The following is a 24,975-nucleotide window of genomic DNA, read 5'->3' as shown; positions in this document are numbered from 1 at the left end:
ATTCACTGTGATAAGTGTGTCATTTGTATTTAATACTTCCTTGTACTTAGTTTTATTATTCTTCAACACTGTGATGCACACTTAATAGAACAAGAGATTAATGACAGTCATTTGCACAAAATTAAATACGAATCATCAAGTCTGAAATCCTGAACTTCATTCATGGCTTAATTTATTTTGTGATTAGATCTAAAATATTAGCAAATATTTCACACTAGAATACTATGTTTTATATAACTACCATTTAGCATGTGGTAAAAAACATCCATAGCCATTAAATACAGAATTCTAAAAGATATAAATTATCCTATAGACATGTCACCTATAAATACAGAATATACATTTTGTATGGCCTCCTTTTTGTTCTATTTTTGAGACGGAGTCTGGCTCTGTCACCCAGGCTGGAGTACGGTGGTGCGATCTTGGCTCACAGTAACCTCCACCTCCCGGATTCAAGTGATTCTCCTGCCTCAGCCTCCCGAGTAGCTGGGACTACAGGCACCTGCCACCATGCCCAGCTAATTTTTGTATTTTTAGTAGAGACAGGATTTCACTACATTGGTCAGGCTGGTCTCAAACTCCTGACCTTGTGATCCGCCCCACTTGCCCTCCCAAAGTGCTGGGATTACAGGCATGAGCCACCGCGCCCAGCCTGTATAGTCTTCTTAACACTACAAAACTTACAGTTTTACCTTTCGCCTGGCTCTTCTCAATGTGTGCTACCCTTAATAGGGGAACATTCTACAACCACCATTATCCCTCCATTTACTTTGATTGGTCCAACTAACTTTCTGCTTCTAATTTCTAAATCCAGATCTTCACACTGCTCTTGCACTAACCCATCTGTTCAATATCCAACTACCCCAAACATAACTAAGATATTTGAACCACCTCAAACTCAGAATATCTAAACTCATCTCCAAACTCTTCCCCAACCTAATCTGCACAAAAACCAGCTCTCTAACAAAAACAAAATATTAACAGTAACTGCCTCTCACTGATGGTACTGTGACTCTTTCCTGCTCCTTTAAGCTCTTCTGTCATTTTAAAATACTATTACTACAAGAGTAATACTTTGTTCATCCAAAAAAGTTAATATTTATTAGTATATCAATGGGTAAGTTTAACAGCAAGGTAAAGAGGTTCAATTTCCAGTACAGATTAAACATACCTCATCAGCCAGGCACGGTGGTTACGCCTGTAATCCCAGCACTTTGGGAGGCTGAGGCCGGCAGATCACCTGAGGTCAGGAGTTCAAGACCAGCCTGGCCAAGATGGTGAAACCCCATCTCTAATAAAAATACAAAAATTAGCTGGGCATGGTGGTGGGCGCCTGTAATCCCAGCTACTCGGGAGGCTGAGGCAGAAGAATCGCTTGAATCCAGGAGGCAGAGGCTGCAGTGAGAAAAGATCATGCCACCGCACTCCAGCCTGGGCAACAAGAGTGAAACTCTGCCTCAAATAAATAAACAAGCAAGCATCTCTAATCAAAATATCAGAAATGCTCCAAAATCTATATATTTTTTGATGACCAACATGATGCCAAAAGCAGAAAATTCCACACCTGACATCGTGACAGGTCATGGTCAAAATTCAGTCAAAACTTTGTTTCATGGCCGGGCACGGTGGCTCAAGCCTGTAATCCCAGCACTTTGGGAGGCCGAGGCGGGCGGATCACAAGGTCAGGAGATCGAGACCACAGTGAAACCCCGTCTCTACTAAAAATACAAAAAATTAGCCGGGCGCGGTGGCGGGCACCTGTAGTCCCAGCTACTCAGGAGGCTGAGGCAGGAGAATGGCGTGAACCCAGGAGGCGGAGCTTGCAGTGAGCCGAGATCGCGCCACTGCACTCCAGCCTGGGCAACAGCGTGAGACTCAGTCTCAAAAAAAAAAAAAAAAAAAAAAACACTTTGTTTCATGTAGAAAAATTATTAAAATAGGCCGGGTGTGGTGGCTCACGCCTGTAATCTCAGCACTTTGGGAGGCCGAGGTGGGCAGATCATGAGGTCAGGAGATGGAGACCATCCTGGCTAACACGGTGAAACCCGTCTCTACTAAAAATACAAAAAAATTAGCTGGGCTTGGTGGCACACACCTGTAATCCCAGCTACTCAGGAGGCTGAGGCAGGAGAATGGTGTGAACCTGGGAGGCAGAGGTTGCAGTGGGCCAAGATCGTGCCACTGCACTCCAGTCTGGGTGACAGAGCAAGACTCTGTCTCAAAAAAAAAAAAAAAAGAAGAAAAAGAAAAATAGTTAAAACATTGTATAAATATTTAAAATATTGTATAAGATTACTTTCAGGCTGTGAGTATATGGTGTGTAGAAAACAAACAAATTACAAGTTTAGACTTGGGTCTCACCCCCAAGATTACTTGTTATATATATGCAAATACTCCAAAATCTGAAAAAATCCTAATTCTAAAAGACTTCTGGTACCAAGCATTTCAGATAAGAGATACTTAACCTGTAATAGTGAATCAGATTATTGACACAAAAACTTTTCTCACTGAGGAAAATTTAGAAAACATGGTAAGTTGAGGGTGGAGGCAAGGTAACTGAAAAGCATTAGAAAACTTAAGGGGCAGTTAAGAATAAAGATCCAAGAGAAGGGTATCCAGACAAGTCAGTCAGGTATGTGGGGCAACTTCTTCCTGGAGGGTATCCAAAAGAGGTCACTGATCAGTTGAGAAATGAAACAGCTTTTCTCAGCCTCACAGGGTAAGGGAGACAAAAATAAAAGAGTTCAGGTCCAGTAAAGGTAGAGAGCATAGAAAAATCCCATGCCCTTCAAGTAGAGACTCCAAAAGAAGAATTTCAGTACAGAACTGGAAATAATTTTAAGAAGTGGAGGAAAGCATACCAAATTTGGGGGAAAAAAAAAAAAAAAGCAAATTACAGATCTAGAAAATACAACCACCAAATTAATAACTCCTTGGATGGGGTTTAGCAGCTGATTTGATATCCTATATTGAGATTTATACCATAAAAGGGAGATGGAAAAAAAAGGAAAATTAAAAAAATAAAGAGATTTAGTTAATTAAAAGATAGATGAGAATAATTTATCCAACATTAAAGTTCGGAAAGACAAAAAAGAATGTGAAGAGATGTAAAGGACAAAGCAAGAAAAGTCCAATAAATGAGTAAAGAGAAAGAATGAGTTAGAGAAAATATTTGAGGAAATAATAACAGGGAATTTTCCAAAACTGATAAAAGATATCAAACCACAGATCCAAGCAGCCCAACAAACTTTAAGAGGATAAATTGTTTAAAAACAATTACATCTGGTCCTAGTCACATTATAGTAAAAACTCCTGAAAATTAAAAAGAGAAAGAACAAAATAAAGATATCTTAAAAGCAACCAAACTCTTCCCACCACCAAATGTTACCTTCAAAGAACCAGTAACTAGACTGATAGCTAACATCTCAACTGTAGATAATGGAACGATCTTCAAAAAAACTTAATTAAAAAAAAATCTACCAACTGGAATTCCATACCCAGCAAAAATATAAATGAAAGCAAATCCTTAATAAAATAACAGATCTAGGTTATCATCACCAATGGCCACTAACATCACAAAACAGTTATATTTGGATAATATATGCCTCTGGTGGAAGTACACATCACCACCTAAGAAGTATTTTTTCTAAAATACTAGAGGCGGGCGTGGTGGCTAATGCCTGTAATCCCAGCACTTTGGGAGGCTGAGGCGGGTGGATCACCTGAGGTCAAGAGTCTGAGATCAGCCTGGCCAACATGGTGAAACCCTGCCTCTACTAAAAATACAAAAATTAGATGGGCGTGGTGGCATGCACCTGCAATCCCAGCTACTTGGGGGAGGCAGAGGAAGGAGAATCACTTGAACCTGGGAGGTGGAGGTTGCAGTGAGCCAAGATCATGCCACTGCACTCCAGCCGGGGTGACAAAGTGAGACTCAGTCCAAAAAAGAAAAGTACTGAATAGAATCTGATCATGCTGCTAGATTTAAATGACAATTTTTAGGAAATTCAGGGATAAAGGAAGATATTTAATAAACTATACGTATGCAATTAGCATATTCCAGGATATGGGGCCCTATTAGAACAAATAATCTGGTTTCTTCAACAACAAAAGGTAAGGAGGTGGGTGGCTATAGATTAAGAGACTCAAAAGGCATATCAACCAAGTGTAACACATAGAAATCAGGCCAGGTGCAACAGCTCATGCCTGTAATCCCGACTCTTTGGGAGGCTAAGGCAGAAGGATCGCTTGAGTTCAGGTATTTCAGACCAGCCTGGGCAACCTGGTGAACCCTCACCTCTACAAAAAAAAAAATACAAAAATTAGCTGGGCATGGTGGTGCATCCCTATAGCCCAAGCTACTTGGGAGGCTGGGGTGGGAGGATCATTTGAGACCAGGAGGTCAAGGCTGCAGCCTGGATGACAGAGTGAGACCCTGTCTCAAAAATAACAACAATAATAATAATAAATTTTTGGCAATAAACCTTAAAGTTTGGATAAAATTAAGACATTCATAGAAAAATAAAACTTTTCAAACTCACAGAACTAAAAAATCTGAATGGTCCTGTAATGATTAAAGAAATTAAACATATAATTTAAAACCTTCCTACAAAGACAATTTCAAGCCCAGATGGCTTTACCAGAAAATTCTATTACATACATAAGGAAAAAACAATAATCTTGCAAAAATTTTTGCAGAAAATACAATAATAGGATAACTCCCCAATTCACTTTATGAAGCCAACAAACTTTGATACCAAAACCTAACAAGGACACTTAGAGAAAGAAAATGTTCAGGCCAATCTCACTCACAAGTATAGATGTAAAAATTGCACACACAATAGCAGCAATTTTATCCACTAACATATAAAACGAATAACCACATCTCCACCAAATTGTGCTTAGACCAAGAATGGGGAATTGATTTAACACCCAAATTTCAATAATTCACATAATTGACACACTGTGAGGAGAGAAAAAGAAAAACATATCCCATTACTCACCAGAGAAATGCAAATTAAGGTCACAATGAGATAGATACTACGATTATCAAAAAAGCTAAAATTAAAAGACTGACAATACCAAGAACTGATAAGAACATAAAGCAACTGGAAATCTCAAACAAGGATGGAAGGTGGTGTAAACTGATACAGCCACCTTGGAAAATTCTTTGGTATTAGTCACTCAAGTTGAACATCCATATACTTTACGGCCTCACAATTCCACTCCAGAGTATATACCCAATATAAATGTATATATATGCATACCAGGACATATGTGCAGAACTATTCAAGGCAACATTACTTGGTAATAGTAAAAAAATCTGAAAACAGCAAAAGATCTAGAAGAGTCAACAAAATACTGAAGGAGCAGAACAAAGGTGGAAGACTGATACTCCTCAACTTCAAGACTTATTATGAAACTACAATAAATCAGGCGGGGAACAGTGGCTCATGCCTGTAAAATCCCAGCACTTTGGGATGCAGAGGTGGGCAGACCATTTGAGCACAGGAGTTTGAGACCAGCCTCAGCAACATGGTGAAACCTTGTCTCTACAAAAAAAAAACAGGTACTGTCACTTTGAAAGACACTGGGCATGGTGGCATATGTGTACAGTCCCAACTATTCAGTAGGCTGAAGGAGAAGAACTGATTGAGCCCAAGGGGTGGAGGCTGCACTGCACTCCAGCCTGGGAGACAGAACGAGACCCTGTCTCAAAAACAAATAAATAAATAAAAAGAAAAAAAATAAAGCTAGGGGAGGGACAGCATTAGGAGAAATATCTAATGTAGATGGCAGGTTGATGGGTGAAGCAAACCACCATGACATATGTATATCTATGGAACAAACCTGTACATTCTGCACACGTATCCTAGAACTTAAAAGTATTAAAAAAAAAAAAAAAAAAAGGCCAGGCATGGTGGCTCACGCCTGTAATCCCAACACTTTGGGAGGCTGAGGCAGGTGGATCACGAGGTCAAGAGATCGAGACCATCCTGGCCAACATGGTGAAACCCCGTCTCTACTAAAAATACAAAAATTAGCTAGGCGTCGTGGCATGTGCCTTAAGTCCCAGCTACTCGGGAGGCTGAGGCAGGAGAATCACTTGAACCCAGGAGGCGGAGGTTGCAGTGAGCCAAGACAGCACCACTGTACTCCAGCCTGGTGACAGAGAATCCATCTCAAAAAAAAAAATAGCTACAGTAAATCAAAGGAGTGTGCTACTGGCCAAAAAACAGACAAATATATCAATGGAACAGAATATAAAGCCCGGAAATAGACTCACATAATACAGTAAACTGATTTCTGACAAAAGAGCAAATGTGTTAAACTGATCTTTGATAAAAGAGCAAATGCAATACAATGGAACAAAGATAGTATTTTCAATAAATGGTACCGGAACAACTGGACACTCACATGCAAAAAAAAATAAATTGGATCCAGACACAGACCTTCCACCCTTCACAAAAATTAACTCAAAATGTATTACAGACCTAAATGTAAACCATAAAACTACAAAACCCCTAGAAGACAACGTAGGAGAAAACCTAGACAACATTGGGTATGATGATGACTTTTTAGAACAATATGTAAATGCATTCCAATATCTAAAGGCACTCCAATACACCAGACCTTGGCTATGGTGATGACTTTTTAGACACAATATCTAAAGGCACTGCAATACCAAAGGTATTCCAAACGCAAAATCCATGAAATAAATAATGGATATGCTGGACTTCCTTAAAATTAAATACTTCTGTTCTTTGAAAGACAATGTCAAGAGAATGAGAAAACAAACCACAGACTGTGAGAAAATATTTGCAAATGACACATCTGATAAAAGATCGTTATCCAAAATACACAAAAAACTCTTAAAACCCAGTAAGGGGGCAGCCGACAAGATGGCTGAATAGGAACAGCTCCAGTCTGCAGCTCCCAGCGGGATCAATGCAGAAGGCAGGTGATTTGTGCATTTCCAAGTGAGGTACCCAGCTCATCTCACTGGGGTTGGTTAAACAGTGGGTGCAGTCCATGGAGAGCGAGCAGAAGGAGGACGGGGCATCGCCTCATCCAGGAAGCACAAAGCATTGAGGAACTCCCTCCCCTAGCCAAGGGAAGCCATGAGGGACTGTGCTCTGAGGAATGGTGCATTCTAGCCCAGATACTACACTTTTCCCATGGTCTTCGCAACCCGCAGACCAGGAGATTCCCTCGGGTGCTCCAGCAGGGAACTAGCAGGGCCCCGGGTTTCAAGCACAAAGGACCACAACTCCTCACCAGCAAGAGAACAAAACTGGATGGAGAATAAGTTTGACAAACTGACAGAAGTAGGCTTCAGAAGGTGGGTAATAACAAACTCCCCTAGCTAAGGGAGCATGTTCTAACCCAATGCAAGGAAGCTAAGTACCTTGAAAAAAGGTTAGAGGAACTGCTAACTAGAATAACCAGTTTAGAGAAGAACATAAATGACCTGATGGAACTGAAAAACACAGCAAGGGAACTTTGTGAAGCATACACAAGTATCAACAGCCAAAGTGATCAAGTGGAAGAAAAGAATATCAGAGACTGAAGATCAACTTAATGAAGTAAGGCATGAAGACAAGAATTAGAGAAAAAAGAATAAAAAGGAATGAACAAAGCCTCCAAGAAATGTGGGACTATGAGAAAAGACCAAACCTACATTTGATTGGTGTACCTGAAAGTGATGGGGAGAATGGAATCAAGTTGGAAAACACTCTTCAGGATATTATCTGGGAGAACTTCCCCAACCTAGCAAGACAGGCCAACATTCAAATTCAGGAAAAAAAGAGACCACCACAAAGATACTCCTCGAGAAGAGCAACCCCGAGACACATAATTGTCAGATTCACCAAGGTTGAAATGAAGAAAAAAATGTTAAGGGCAACCGGAGAGAAAGGTCAGGTTACCCACAAAGGGAAGCCCATCAGACTAACAGCAGATCTCTCGGCAGAAACCTCACAAGCCAGAAGAGAGTGGGAGCCAATTTTCAACATTCTTAAAGAGAAGACTTTTCAGCCCAGAATTTCACATCCAGCCAAACTAAGCTTCATAAGCAAAGGAGAAATAAAATCCTTTATAGACAAGCAAATGCTGAGCAATTTCATCACCACCAGGCCAGCCTTACAAGAGCTCCTGAAGGAAGCACTAAACATGGAAAGGAACAACCAGTACCAGCAACTACAAAAACATGCCAAATTGTAAAGACCATCGACATTATGAAGAAACTGCATCAATTAATGGGGAAAACAACCAGCTAGCATCACAATGACAGGAGCAAATTCACACATAACAATATTAACCTTAAATGTAAACAGGCTAACTGCCCCAATTAAAAGACACAGACTGGCAAATTGGATAGACTCATGACTCATTGATGTGCTGTATTCAGGAGACCCATCTCACATGCAAAGACACACATAGGCACAAAATAAAGGGATGAAGGAATATTTACCAAGCAAATGGAAAGCAAAAACAAGCAGGGGTTACAATCCTAGTCTCTGATAAAACAGACTGTAAATCAACAAAGATCAAAAGAGACAAAGGCCATTACATAATGGTAAAGGGACCAATGCATCAAGATGAGCTAACTATCCTAAATACATATGCAGCTAATACAGGAGCACCCGGATTCATAAAGCAAGTGCTTAGAGACCCACAAAGAGACTTAGACTCCCATACAATAATACTGGGAGACTTTAACACCCCACTGTCAATATTAGACAGATCAACGAGACAGAAAATTAACAAGGATATTCAGGACTTGAACTCAGCTCTGGACCAAGTGGACCTAATAGACATCTACAGAACTCTCCACCCCAAATCAACAGAATATACATTCTTCTCAGCACCACATCACACTTACTCTAAAATTGACCATATAATTGGAAGTAAAACACTCCTCAGCAAATGCAAAAGAATGGAAATCATAACAAACAGTCTCTCAGACCACAGTGCAATCAAATTATAACTCAGGATTAAGAAACTCACTCAAAACTGCACAACTACAGGGAAACTGAACAACCTGCTCCGGAATGACTACTGCGTAAATAATGAAATTAAGGCAGAAATAAGTTCTTTGAAACCAATGAGAACAAAGACACAACGTACCAGAATCTCTGGGACACAGCTGAAACAGTGTTTAGAGGGAAATTTATAGCACTAAATGCCCACAAGAGAAATCAGGAAAGAGCTAAAATTGACACTCTACCATCACAATTAAAAGAACTGGAGAAGCAAGAGCAAACAAACTCAAAAGCTAGCAGAAGACAAGAAATAACTAAGATCAGAGCAGAACTGAAGGAGATAGACACGAAAAACCCTTCAAAAAAATCAATGAATCCAGAAGCTGGTTTTTGAAAAGATCAACAAAATAGACTGCTAGCAAGACTAATAAAGAAGAAAAGAGAGAAGAATCAAATAGACACAATAAAATATGATAAAGGGGATATCACCACTGATCCAACAGAATTACAAACTACTATCAGAGAATACTAGAAACACCGCTACATAAATAAACTAGAAAATCTATTAGAAATGGATAAATTCCTGGACACATACACCCTCCCAAGTCTAAACCAGGAAAAAGTAGAATCCCTGGATAGATCAATAACAAGCTCTGAAATTGAGGCAGTAATTAATAGCCTACCAACCAAAAAAAGCTCAGGACCAGACAGATTCACAGCCAAATTCTACCAGAGGTACAAAGAGGAGCTGGTACCATTCATTCTGAAACTATTCCAAACAACAGAAAAAGAGGGATTCCTCCCTAACTCATTTTACGAAGCCAGCATCATCTTGATACCAAAACGTGGCAGACACAACAAAAAAAAAAGAAAATTTCAGGCCAATATCCCTGATGAACATCAATGTGAAAATCCTCAATAAAATACTGGCAAACCAAATCCAGCAGCACATCAAAAAGCTTATCCACCACTATCAAGTCAGTTTCATCCCTAGGATGCAAGGCTGGTTCAACATACGCAAATCAATAAATGTAATCCATCACGTGAACAGAACCAATGACAAAAACCACATGATTATCTCAATACATGCAGAAAAGACCTTCAACAAAATCCAACAGCCCTTCATGCTAAAAACGCTCAATAAACTAGGTATTGGTGTAACGTATCTCAAAACAATAAGAGCTATTTATGACAAACCCACAGCCAATATCATACTGAACAGGCAAAAACTGGAAGCATTCCCTTTGAAATTCAGCACAAAACAAGGATGCCCTCTCTTACCACTCTTATTCAACATAGTATTGGAAGTTCTGGCCAGGGCAATCAGGAAAGAGAAAAAAATAAAGGGTATTCAAATAGGAAAAGGGGACGTCAAATTGTCTGTTTGCAGATGACATGATTGTATATTTAGAAAACCCCATCGTCTCAACCCAAAGTCTCCTTAAGCTGATAAGCAACTTCAGCAAATTCTCAGGATACAAAACCAATGTGCAAAAATCACAAGCATTCCTATACACCAATAATAGACAAACAGAGAGCTAAATCATGAGTGAACTCCCATTCACAATTGCTACAAAGAGAATAAAATACCTAGGAATACAACTTACAAGAGATGTGAAGAACCTCTTCAAGGAGAACTACAAACCACTGGTAAAGGAAATGAGAAAGGACACAAACAAATGGAAAAACATTCCATGCTCATGGATAGGAAGAATCATATCGTGAAAATGGCCATACTGCCCAAAGTAATTTATAGATTCAATGCTATCCCCATCAAGCAACCACTGACTTTCTTCACAGAATTAGAAAAAACTACTTTAAATTTCATATGGAACCAAAAAAGAGCCTGTATAGCCAAGACAATCTTAGGTAAAAAGAATAAAGCTGGAGGCATCACTCTGCCTGACTTCAAACTATATTACAAGGCTTCAGTAACCAAAACAGCATGGTACTGGTACCAAAACAGATATATAGACAAATAGAACAGAACAGAGGCCTCAGAAATAACACCACACATCTACAACCATCTGATCTTTGACAAACCTGACAAAAACAAGCAATGGGAAAGGATTCCCTGTTTAACAAATGATGTTGGGAAAACTGGCTAGCCATATGCAGAAAACTGAAACTGGACCCCTTCCTTACACCTTATACAAAAAATTAACTCAAGATGGGCTAAAGACTTAAACGTAAGACCTAAAACCATAAAAACCCTAGAAGAAAATCTAAGCAATTCCATTCAGGACATAGGCATAGGCAAAGACTTCACGACTAAAACACCGAAAGCAATGGCAACAAAAGCCAAAATTGACATATGAGATCTAATTAAACTAAGGAGCTTCTGCACAGCAAAAGAAACTATCATCAGAGTGAACAGGCAACCGACAGAATGGGAGAAAATTTTTACTATCTATCCATCTGACAAAGGGCTAATACCCAGAATCTACAAAGAACTTAAATTTACAAGAAAAAAAAATCCCATCAAAAAGTGGGCGAAGTATATGAACAGACACTTCTCAAAAGCAGACATTTATGCAGCCAAGAAACATACGAAAAAAAGCTCATTATCACTGGTCATTAGAGAAATGCAAATCAAAACCACAATGAGATACCATCTCATGACAGTTAGAATGCCCATCATTAAAAAGTCAGGAAACAACAGATGCTGGAGAGGATGTGGAGAAATAGGAACACTTTTACACTGTTGGTGGGAGTGTAAATTAGTTCGATTGTGGAAGACAGTGTGGCAATTCCTCAAGGATCTAGAACCAGAAATACCATTTGACCCAGCAATCCCACTACTGGCTATATACCCAAAGGATTATAAATCATTCTATAAAAACACATGCACACGTATGTTTATTGCAGCACTGTTCACAACAGCAAAGACTTGGAACCAACCCAAACGCACATCAGTGATAGACTGGATAAAGAAAATGTGGCACATATACACCATGTAATACTATGCAGCCATAAAAAAGGATGAGTTCATGTCCTTTGCAGGGACATCGATGAATCCAGAAACTATCATTCTCAGCAAACTAACACAAGAACAGAAAACCAAACACCACATGTTCTCACTCATTAGTGGGAGTCGAACAATGAGAACACATGGACACAGGGAGGGGAACATCACACATCAGGGCCTTTTGGGGGGTTGGAGGCCGGGGAGCTGGGGGAGGGATAGCATTAGGAGGAACACCTAATGTGGAAGACAGGTTGATGTCATCATGGTAAACCACATGTATACCTATGTAACAACCCAGCACATTCTGCACATATATCCCAGGGCCTAAAGTATAATCAAAAAATTTTAAAATATTAATAAGAACACAAACAACCCTATTAAAAACAAAAATGGGCCAAAGACCTTAACGGATACCTCACTAAAGAAGATACACAACTGGCAAATAAGCGTATGAAAAGATGAAGGACAGGTGTGCTGGTTCCCTCCTGTAATCCTAGTGCTTTGGGAGACTGTGGCGGGAAGACCACTTGAGACGAGGAGTTCAAGACCAGCCTGGGCAACATGGTGAGACCCCCCATCTTGACAACAACAAAAAAGCCAGGTGCAGTGGCTCACACCTATAATCTCAGCACTTTGCAAGGCTGGGGAGGGAAGATCACTTGAGGTCAGGAGTTCGAGACTAGCCTGGGAAACATAGTGAGATCCTGCCTCTACAAAAAAAAAAAAAAATTAAAAGCAAAGATGCTCCACATCACATGTCATCAGGAAAATGCTAATTAAAACAATGATAAGATACCACTATACACTTATTGGAACAACCAAAATTTAGAATACTGACCACACCAAATGTGGCAAGGATATGGTGCAACAGGAACTCTCATTCATTGCTAGTTAAAATGCAAAATGGTATTGTCACTTTGGAAGATGAGTTTCTTACAAAATTAAACATATTCTTTCCATATAATCAAGTAACTGCACTCCTTGGTATTTAAAATTTAATTTAATTAAAACTTACGATCACACGAAAACCTGCACACAGATGTTTACTGCAGCTTTATTCATAATTGCCAAAACTTGGAAGCAACCAAGATGTCCCCGAGTAAGTTAGTGGATAAAATGTAGTACATCCAGACAACAGAATATTATTCAGTACTAAAATGAAATGAGCCTGGCCAGGCACAGTGGCTCACACCTGTAATCCCAATACTCTGGGAGGTCAACATGGGCGGATCACCTGAGGTCAGGCGTTCCAGACCAGCCTGGCCAACATGGCAGAACTCCGTCTCGACAAAAAATACAAAACTTAGCCAGGCATGGTGGCGCATGCCTGTGGTCCCAGCTACTCAAGAGGCTGAGGCACAAGAATCGCTTGAACTCAGGACAGGGAGGTTGCAGTGAGCCATGATCGCACCTCTGCACTCCAGCCTGGGCTGGGTGACAGAGTGAGACTCTGTCTCGAAAAAAAAAGAAAAATACAAAAATCAGTCAGACATGGTGGCGCAGGGCTATAATCCCAGCTACTTGGGAGGCTGAGGCACAAGAATTGCTTGAACCCAGGAGATGGAAGTTACAGTGAGCAGAGACTGGGCCACTGCACTCCAGCCTGGATGGCAGAGCTAGACTCTGTTTCAAATCAATCAATCAATCAATCAATCAATCAATCAATCTATCTATCAGATAATGTATACAAAGTTTACATTTTTTCCTTTCTCATTCAGTCCTTCAAGAAATATGATTTTCCTATTGTTCCAGGCTCTGTGCTAGCCACTGGGATACAAATGAATACTGTTTCACAGAGGAACATAAAAACAAATAAAAATAAATAATTACCAAATTTTATAAATACTACAAAGAGATAGGTGATGTAACAAAAAATTATATTAGGTGTTTTTGACCTAGTCAGAGAGATTAGGAAAGGCATCCTAAGAGCAGTGACCACATTGCTGAGCTCCAAAGAATAAGTAGGCCATTAACTAGGTGAAGAGAAGAATAGGTATTCACAAAGCCTGGACTAGACAGAGGAAGTCTTTCCATAAGATACCCAATATCTCTGGAGTGGAAAGAATAAGGAGCAGCCTGTAATTCATATATCTCTTTGTACTATGCATGCAGTTTTGTTATTACTCATCTTTGTTAATTGTTTCTATGTTCTCCTGTGAGACAATATTCTGTTGTATCCCATGCCTAGCAGAGAGTCTGGAACAGTAAGACCTGAAAGGTAGTTTGAGGGTCAGACAATGCAGGCATATCTTAAGAGCCCTTGAGATGGCTGAAAGAGAAAAGGTAACAAACTGATCTGTACTGTAGCTCAAAAAAAACCACTCCAACTACAGTACAGAGAGTTAAGTTGTAGGAAAACAAGAACGAATGTAGATAGAGCAGTTAGGAGCTACTGCTGAAGTTCAGGCAAAAATAATGATAGTTGGGATCAGCGTAATGAAGTTAAGAGATTCGTTCCATGGAAAAACCTTTACTGAGGGCCTGCCAAGTGCCAAGCACTATCACAAGTGCATAAATAGAGCAAAAAGACAAAATAAGCAAAAAAAGACAAAAATTCCTGCCCTTGTTGGGTTTATATTCTAGTGGGAAGAGACAGAAAAATAAATAAGTGAAATATCACTTTGATCAGATGGTTATACACACTATGGAGAAAAATAAGGTAGTAAAGGGGAAGTAGGAGGGATTGTCTCACTGCCCAAAGAATCAGAAAGGGATAGATTCTGGGCAAAGGAAGGATGACTCAGGAGTCCTGGACTTCTTACAATGACTAACATAAACAGGGCTCAAAGGCATAAGAATATCTGCCCTGATGGTTCCAAAACAGACAGTGATAGTAGTGAGGTGTAGGGGAAGAGGGAAGGCTAAGGAACATGCCAAGAGATGCAGAGTTCTGCGGCCTTTCCTTTCCTCCTGCCAATGATGATGTAGAAGCCCAGAGGAAGAAGAGCCTTACCCAGGGCACTTGAGCTTTTGCATTGCTTGTTGATTCCAGTAGAGAGGGGAAAGTAAGAAAAGAACTGAACTTATATAATAGTTTATTCCCCAATCCCTACCAGTCTGTAAACTCCATGAAGGGAGAAGCTGTATCTTAACCACTATATTCCCATAATCCAGACAAGTACCTGGTACACAGCACTGATGGGATATGTATTGTTGAAAGAATACATGAATAAATGGAGTATTAAATTTAAAGCCAAAGAATCCCTGTATTATCAAGGTAAAGATTTTAAATGTGTTCATATAAATAATTACTAAGTTGGGGTAGCCACAAAACAGCTTTAAGTTAGTAGGAGAGCAGCTTTTGAGTTCTGTTTGATTTTGAATCATAATCAAATTATATTTATTCTTAATAGCTTTTAAATTTGCTATATTCTAAGACTCTTAAAGACAATCACATTTTATAAATTTGCAAGATTTTAAAATATATACTTAGGACTTTTAAAAATAAAAGTTACAAAAACATAAAATTAAACTGAAGTTCAGAAAACGTAATCTTTTCTAATTATTTTAGCATGTTTAACAAATGTTAATGCTTTATCCTACAAACTTCTCAACTTTATTATATCACCTTGCTAGCATATCCAGTGAAAAATATGTACATAATATTTTCAAGCAGGAATCTGCAAGCCAGGGGTTTAACAATGCCACTTTGAGCCACTATAGAGCCCTCAGCTGTGTAGATGATAGATACAAATAGATAGATAGAATTACAGTATATATTTTAAAACAAGGATTGCTTTATTCCACATCCAAATAAAGTTTTCTCCATGATTTATATTCTAAAATTTAAATTGCTATTAATTTGTTAAACAAATTACTTATTTAAAAGATACATACCAGGGGGACGGGGAAGGGATTGCATTGGGAGTTATACCTGATGTAAATGACGAGTTGATGGGTGCTGACAAGTTGATGGGTGCAGCACACCAACATGGCACAAGTATACATATGTAACAAACCTGCACCTTATACACATGTACCCTAGAACTTAAAGTATTAAAAAAAAAAAAAAAAAAGATACATACCGTTCTCTTACAAAATCTGCTAGTTCTTTAGTTGATATCTGTCCATGTTTCATATTATGGTAGAGGACATCAAAGCCACTATTTTTTTCCCCCTAAAATGTAAAAAGATTTTTAGTTTCACAAAAAAAAAAAAAAAAACAGATAAAAATGACTTGAGAATATAAAAAGCCAACACTAACCAATATGCAATCCTGTGCTCCGGTGAGGTGTTTTTCCTTAATTTAATTATTCTCATTTATTGTATGATTTTAAACAGTATAAAGCAATATTATATGCTTTAATATAGTTTACAATTAACTACATATACATATACCTACATACACACAAATATGCATACACTTTGTAATCACCCATAAAAGTACAATTAATGAAATTAAGTTGTGACCAGGCGCGGTGGCTCACACCTGTAATCCCAGCACTTTGGGAGGCCGAGGTGGGTGGATCATGAGGTCAGGAGATCGAGACTATCCTGGCTAACATGGTGAAACCCTGTCTTTACTTAAAATACAAAAAATTAGCCGGGTGTGGTAGAGGGCGCCTGTAGTCCCAGCTACAAGGGAGGCTGAGGCAGGAGAATGGCGTGAACCCGGGAGGCGGAGCTTGCAGTGAGCCGGGATTGCGCCATTGCACTCCAGCCTGGGTGACAGAACTAGACTCCATATCAAAAAAAAAAAAAAAATTAAGTATGAGGCTGGGCGTGGTAGGGTGGTGGCTCATGCCTGTAATCCAGCATTTTGGGAGGCAGAGGCGGGCAGATCACTTGAGGTCAGGAGTTCTAGACCAGCCTGTCCAGCATGGTGAAATCCCATCTCAGCTAAAAATACAAAAATTAGCCGGGTGTGGTGGCATGCACCTGTAATCCCAGCTATTCAGGAGGGTGAAACAGGAGAATCGCTTGAACCCAGGAGGTGGAGGTTGCAGTGAGCCGAAATCACACCACTGCACTCTAGCCTGGGAGACAGGGTAAGACTCCGTCAAAAAACAAAACAACAAAAAAGTATGAAATTTTAAGGAATATGCGGCATAATTAAGAAAAGATAAACATGGACCTTTCAAAACATATTACCAAATCCCATTTCAATTTCTTTAACACACAGTAAGAAATTCCTGATCATTTAATTTAGAGTTTGTGCTTTAAAATTACTAAATCTTGATTTCTGAATTAAGACAGTAAAGTACTTAAGTCATATCAGCACTGAGTATCACAAAATACTTAGATCTTTCAGTCAGTAAACTTAACTTGAGAAATGAGAAAACAGATACAATTTAACAAAAGAGAAGTAACAGGCTATTTTCTAGTTTTTAATTAATAGGATTTTCATTTGTTTGTTTTTGTTTTTGAGACAGTCTCACTCTGTCATCCAGGCTGGAGTGCAGACAAGCAATTATGGCTCACTGCTACCTCCCTGTCTCGGGTTCAAGCGATTCTCATGCCTCAGCCCCCCGAGTAGCTGGGATTACAGGTGTGCACCACCACGTCCAGCTAATTTTTGTATTTTTAGAAGAGACAGGGTTTTGCCATGTTGGCCAGGCAGGTCTCGAACTCCCAGCCTCAAACAATACACCTGCCTTGGCCTCCCAATGTGCTGGGATTACAGGTGTGAGCTACTGCGCCCAGGCTAATTAATGAGATATTAATAGAATAGATCACTACACAATCCTGGAAAACCTCTACTGCTGTTTAATCCTATGAATCCTAAATTGGTAAATCATAAAGATAACATTAGAAATGTCAATTTGTTCGATGAAATAAAAGACAACCGATACACTAGGTTTAAAAACTCTCTTTACAGGCAGCAGTTTTTATTTTTCTTTAGTGAAAATGAAATAAAGAAGAATGGAATATATTTGTTGGAAAAGCAATACCATAAGCAAGTGTTATATAATCCAAAACTTGATTTTTCCACAGTCCACTGAAAACAGAAAGCATAAGAACTTCCAGCTATGTTGAAGTGCGTCCTGATAAACTCAATGTAGCTAGTAATTAGTTTGCCTACATATCACAAATTAAAATGTCCTATCTGTAACAAGATAATATAAACAGTACCCTTAGCATTTTGAATAACCATTTCCATTTATCAAGAATATAACATAAAACCACAGCCTCTTGTGAATCCAAACATTTTCATTTGGCTTCTGCAACTTTACATGTTTCAGATTTTTTTAGAAGTTTATTGTCAGAGGCTTGTGCCTATAATCCCAGCTACTCCAGAGGCTAAGCAAGGAGGCCTGCTTGAGGCCAGGTGTTCAAGACCAGCCTGGGCAAAGTGAGAACCTGTCTCTAAAAAAAGAAAAAGACAAAGATAAGGGTTTGAAACTTCTCCTTCGGTGAACTTTTTAAGAGTAACAGTAAATTAGACACTAAAAATAAAAAACCTGGATAGCATTCAGTTTTTTAAAAAAAGTTTTTGCATGGCCGGGCGAGGTGGCTCAAGCCTGTAATCCCAGCACTTTGGGAGGCCAAGACGGGCGGATCACGAGGTCAGGAGATCGAGACCATCCTGGCTAACACAGTGAAACCCCGTCTCTACTAAAAATACAAAAAAAAACTTAGCCGGGCGAGGTGGCAGGCGCCTGTAGTCCCAGCTACTCGGGAGGCTGAGGCAGGAGAATGGCGTGAACCCGGGAGGCGGAGCTTGCAGTGAGCTGAGATCCGGCCACTGCACTCCAGCCTGGGTGACAGAGCGAGACTCCGTCTCAAAAAAAAAAAAAAAAAAAAAAGTTTTTGCAGAAACAAGGTCTCGCTATGTTGCTCAAGCTGGTCTTCCAACTCCTAGCCTCAAACAATCCTCCCACCTTGGCCTCCCAAAGTGCTGGGATTACAGGTGTGAGCCACTGCATGTGGCCAGCATTCACTTTTGGTGAGTCCAAGATTCGAAAAATAGGCAGAAGACAGATTATATATTGTATAATCACATTTCTAATTTAAAAATTGGTTTTACCAAGTTCCATTTTTAATTTTCAAAAAGTTCTTTGGAGGGATAAGAGAAGGGTCAGGAGGTACTATCCTGCAAACACCAATAACATGCCTAACCTCCCTCTCAACTCTAAACCTCCTCAAAAATAAATAAATACTATCACTTCCTACTTTGTCTACATTTTCCTTTTAATTTAGCTCTTATGGACATTTACTAGATAACCCTGGACAAGTCAATGCACAATATAACATTAATATTTTTGATACAGTCTCACTGTCTTGACTTCTCTGAAAAACACCATAAAACATTTCACTAATCCTAAAGATTTTTTTCCTTGAACTGTAGCTACACTTTAATGAGAACTCAACAGACATGCAATGACAGCTCTCCAGTGCCATTGTGGCCTGGAAAACTGCTAGGGAGCTGGAGGTAAAATACAGGCACACTTCATTTTACTGCACTTTGAAAATACTGCATTTTTACAAATTGAAGGTTTGTGGCAATCCTGTGTCAAGCAAGTCTATCAATATCTTTTTTCCAACAGCACGTGCTCACTTCTTCCCTGTGTTAGCATTAGCAATAAAGTATTTTTTAATTAAGGTATATATATTTTTAGATAAAATGCTATTGCACTTAATACACCAGTATCATGTAAATAACATAGTGTAAACATAACTTTTACATGCACTGAAAAACCAGGAAAGTTTGTGACTTGCTTCATTGTGGTTGTTTGAATTCAACACACAATATCTCTACGGTATGCCTATGTATGCAAGCAATTTTTCTACAAGTATACAGGACATTCTACCATAAGTTACAACCTCTTCTCATCAACATTCTATTTGTACAGTAGTCCCCTCTTCTCCACAGGGGATGTTTCAAGATCCCCACGGGATGCCTGAAACAATGGATAGTCACGAATCCTTTATATACTGGTCACAAACCCTTTATATACTGTTCTTTTTGTAATCTGATAACCAAGATGGCTACTCAGTGATTAACGGGCAGGAAGGGTATACACTATGGATGCCCTGGACAAAGGAATGATTCACATCCCAAGCAGGACACAGTGAGATTTCATCACATTATTCAGAACAGCTCAAACTTTAATGCTTATGAATTATTTCTGGAATTATCCATTTAATATTTTCAGACTGCAGTTGACCTCAGATCTGAAACTATGGAAAGTGAAATTATGGATAGGGGAAACAACTGTACACTGATATTTTTAGTCATGATCATTAAAGGTACTCTGCAGACCTACTGGCATGATACTGCTAATATAGAAAATTGTGACTAAAATATATAGAACAGCCGGGCGCGGTAGCTCACGCCTGTAATCCCAGCACTTTGGGAGGCCAAGGCGGGTGGATCACCTGAGGTCAGCAGTTTAAGACCAGCCTGGTCAACATGGTGAAACCCCATCCCTACTAAAAATATTTTACAAATTTGCCAGGTGTGGTGGTGTGCCCCTGTAATCCCAGCTATTCAGGAGGCTGAGCCAGGAGAATCACTTGAACCCGGGAGGCAGAGGTTGCAGAGAGCCGAGATCATGCCACTGCATGCCAGCCTGAGCAATACAGTGGGACTGTCTCTAAATAAATAAAAATAAAATAAAGTATGCAGAATAGGCACTCAGAATGATTTGATGCAGGTACAATAGTGACTCAAACATATTTGCTAGTTGACTGAAGGAAAAAAATCTTACTACCTTTCAAAAAATTGTTTTTCTCACCTCTCAGATATTCTTCTCTAATCTTTTATAGTTCACCTCTTCCAGTTAGTTGAATCCTTAAAGCTATCTAAATAAATATTATATGGGTTGAGAAAAAACTACAGAAGCAAACAGTAGTTAAGATAATTTTTTAATTTTTATATCTTTTGCGTTTTCTGTAATGTTCTATAAATGAAAGTATTTTTCATTACTTTCGAAATAAACTAAACCAACAATTTCAGTTTTCTCAGCTCTTCAATCTATGCCTGCAAAGAGACAGAAGGCTACTTTCGTAAAGTGGCATCTTGTTCACATCAGTACTTAAATCTCCAGTCCTTGTAATTCATAAACAGGGAAAAAAAAAAACAAAAAAAAAACTGGAAGTTCCCACACAAAATGGGAATGATTAAAGAAGATTACAGCCTATCTGGCCAGGTGTGGTGGCTCACACTTGTGATCACAGCACTCTGGGAGGCTGACGCAGGAGGAGCGCTTGAGGCTAAGAGTTTGAGACCAGCCTAAATAACATAGTAAGACCTCGTCGCTACAAAATTTTTTTTAAAATTAGCCGGGAGTGATGGCATGCACCTGTAGTTCTAGCCACTCCAGAGGCTAAGGCAAGAGGATTCCTGGAGCCCAGGAGCTCAAGACTGTAGTGAGCTCTGATGGTGATGGGGCCACTGCACTCCAGCCTGGGCGACAGAGCGAGACTCCGTCTCAAAAAAAAAAAAAAAAAAAATTGGCCGGGCGTGGTGGCTTAAGCCTGTAATCCCAGCACTTTGGGAGGCCGAGATGGGCGGTTCACGAGGTCAGGAGATCGAGACCATCCTGGCTAACACAGTGAAACCCCGTCTCTACTAAAAAATAAAAATAAATAAAAATAACTAGCCGGGCGGGGTGGCGGGCGCCTGCAGTCCCAGCTACTCGGGAGGCTAAGGCAGGAGAATTGCTTGAACCTGGAAGGCGGAGGGTGCAGTGAGCTGAGATCCAGCCACTGCACTCCAGCCTGGGCGACAGAGCAAGACTCCATCTCAAAAAAAGAAAATAATAATAATAATAATAAAAGAAACAAATTACAGCCTATCTCCATTCCATGGAAACCTATTCAAATAATGCTTATTCACATGAGAAAAATACCAGACGGTAATACCAACTGAAAATACCAAGACACACAACCACATGGTAGAATCTACCTTGAATTTTGTATTTCTAAAGAAAATTATAAGGGTAGAGGGAGAGGCTATAGGCAATTTGTGTTCCGTATTCTTCTGTGTTTTACCTATCACATGATAATGGTTTTAACTAAAACGGAAAACCATGTACACTTGTGGTTGTTACTTCAACCAACTGAAAACTCACTCTCCTTGGTTTTAAGGCTCCACCACCACCACTAATTTGCTTTACTTATATTTACTTATATTATACCTTCCTATTTTTCCCTAAAGTCAAGCAAACATGCTTGATACATCTCCCATAACCTTCACTCCTGCAAATTCATCAGGGAGCATGGCTATCTCCTCAACTTTATCACACACTTTAACACTTTCCAGTTTAATTCTCTCTGACTCTGGCCATTCCAGCAACATCCTCTAGCACATTTATCAATATAGTAGATATCATTACAGGTCTCAGTTGCTGTCATGCTGTTGTTTTTGTTTCTCCCCACATCACAGCAATTTATACTTATCTTTTTGGACCTGACAGCTACTAAAATTCTTCCAGTTCTAATAATCCTTTGTTTTTTTTTTTTTTTTTTGAGATGGAGTCTTGCTCTGTCACCCAACTGGAGTACAGTGGCCCGATCTCAGCTCACTGCAACCTCTGCCTCCTGGGTTCAAGCAATTCTCCTGCCTCAGCCTCCCGAGTAGCTGGGACTACAGGTGCGCACCACCATGCCCAGCTAATTTTTGTATTTTTAGTAGAGACAGGGTTTCACCATGTTGGCCAGGATGGTCTTGATCTCTTGACCTCATGATCTGCCCACCTCGGCCTCCCAAAGTGCTGGGATTACAGGCGTGAGCCACCGCACCTGGCCCAACTCTAATATTCTTTAATGTTTCCACACTAAGAAAACTGAAAGCCAAATCCTTATTCCCCTTCGTTTTTAAGTCTCCATGGGATTCTATTTCCGCTTAAATTTCTAAGGGTGCTTCTGTTAACTATTCTAGAATTATGACATCAGGATGGATAATCTCAGGAGATACCCCAATGACTCAAAAAACTACTTTCAAAGGGTTTATATTAGCCACATGTGCAGGATGATTTAAAGCATAACTGTTCCCTTATCCTTTGCTTAAATAATTTAAGTGGTTCTGAAAGGATTACAGCATTTAGGATTTAATGAGTAGGGCTGAAAAAGAACGCAGACATCAAATTTATATCCTTTCAAATGTCAAAGTTCCTAAAATCCTCCCCCTGAACTGTACACATACAAACTAAATCAGTATCAATTTTCACTTCCAAATTTCTCCTATAATTAAGGCAAAAATATAAAACAAATCACAATCCTTAAAAAATTCTAAGGACCTCACAATAAAATTTAGTGCAATCTAAAACACTATAATTTTATAATGTCTACTGTCAAGTCTTCTGCATCAAGTTAAATGAATCTGTAGTCTTCAATTTCATAGCTTGTTGCAACTGGAACAAGTTGGGCCTGGCTAACTTGCTAACAGTTATACAATAATACATTTTAACCTAGTGGAGTGTATGTTATTTGGTCTTATCTCTGGAAAACCACCTAAGAAATTGGTAATGGTGATTGCCTTTAGGGAGATCTTGATTACCAGACAAAAAGAGCAAGATTTACTCCCTCTTATACCTTTTAATTACTCCACGTAAAATCTGCAAATCTGTTAATGTATAAATATATACAGATACACAGATTTTGTTTTGGTATGTCATCTGATGGGATCATATCCTAAAAGCAGGTATCCCAAACTACAATATTTGGAACTTTCAAGTAATAAAAAGCCTGTATTCTGGGTTTCAAATATGGTCACCTCAACCAATTTGCTAAATATATATATTTTAAAATTTCATGTGGAAACATAACCCCAAAGAATGTGTGTTAGTCTCTCCCCTAGGATACTAAATTTAGATTAGATAATCAAGCATATAATAATATTTTTTATCCCAAAGACCTATTAACAGCAATTCCAGAATTTTAAAATACGTTTTAATTCTCTCAGCTTATCCAAGTAATGATAAATTAAATTTTGGATATATAACCAATGCTCCAATTTAATTTTAAATCAAAATATAACAAACCAATGAAATCAAGTGAAAGGAGACTTCTGTACAGTTAATCAGTAAAAGAAATAAGGAAAAACTTCAGGATAAAAATACCTAATTGTTGTTTGTTCATTTTTGATGTGCTGACTACAGATAACCTCCGGAAAAAGTCACCTAACTAAAAATCTCAGCTCATTACAATGTGATATATACTAAAGAATACTACTGGCTGGGCGCTGCGGCTCAAGCCTGTAATCCCAGCACTTTGGGAGGCCAAGGCGGGCGGATCACGAGGTCAGGAGATCAAGACCATCCTGGCTAACATGGTGAAACCCCGTCTCTACTAAAAATACAAAAACTTAGCCAGGCGTGGTGGCGGGCACCTGTAGTCCTAGCTACTGGGAGGCTGAGGCAGGAGAACAGCTTGAACCCGGGGGGCGGAGCTTGCAGTGAGCCAAGATCGCGCCACTGCACTCCAGCCTGGGAAACATCGAGACTCCGTGTCAAAAAAAAAAAGAATACTACTTAGTGTCTTTGGGTGAATGCTTCATATCGTATATAGATTGGGATTACTATGTAAAATGAATATTATAAGCTATTCAACTCAGGTATGTTTTACATACTTATTTGTCCCCCCTTAAGTAATAATTACCTATGAAATGCATTCTTTTAAGGTTTTTTGCTTACTAATCTGGGTTTACATACAAATATAATGCCTTTTTAATTATTATATTGCAATGTTGCTATAATCTCAAGATTATAAACTTGTACTCAATTATTCCTTTGAGAAAGCAGCAGCATAGACACTTCCTCACTGTAATACTGATCAATATCTTTTTAAAGTTACATAATCTTTTACAATATCTTTTCAAAGTTACATAATGTTTAATATGTAAAAACAATTGTTTTACATATTAAAATATTAAAAGCAATGGTGTGAATTTCCACTATCAAAATTATCTTTGCTGTCCAATTTTAATTTTGCTGTCCAATTTCAGCTTATCAATGGTGCTATACTTTGTGGCAAAAACTGACTTATCAATAACAAAACACCTGTTCTGTAGAAAGTTTTGAATAATTTTTTCCTTTAAAGTACAGTATTAAGTAAACGAATTTTCAATTTAGCACATAA

The 24,975-nt window shown here is 39.0% G+C and overlaps 1 protein-coding gene across 5 annotated transcripts in view; it reads right to left on the bottom strand.

The window, feature by feature from the left end:
• FCHO2 (FCH and mu domain containing endocytic adaptor 2) overlaps nucleotides 1-24,975 on the bottom strand; it is a 136,884-nt gene that overhangs the window by 107,643 nt on the left and 4,266 nt on the right. For all 5 annotated transcript variants that reach the window (XR_012413727.1, XR_012413728.1, XM_005557127.4 and 2 more), the window contains exon 2: nucleotides 15,978-16,069. Coding sequence is in view for 3 of the 5 variants with exons in the window: in XM_005557127.4 (XP_005557184.2) it covers nucleotides 15,978-16,069 (92 nt within the window). In the remaining 2 variants the exon portion in view is untranslated. The remainder of the gene's footprint in view (nucleotides 1-15,977; nucleotides 16,070-24,975) is intronic.

This window comes from Macaca fascicularis, chromosome 6 (assembly GCF_037993035.2).
Source record: "Macaca fascicularis isolate 582-1 chromosome 6, T2T-MFA8v1.1".
NCBI lineage: Eukaryota > Metazoa > Chordata > Mammalia > Primates > Cercopithecidae > Macaca > Macaca fascicularis.
This window is presented reverse-complemented; position numbering and strand designations above follow the sequence as displayed.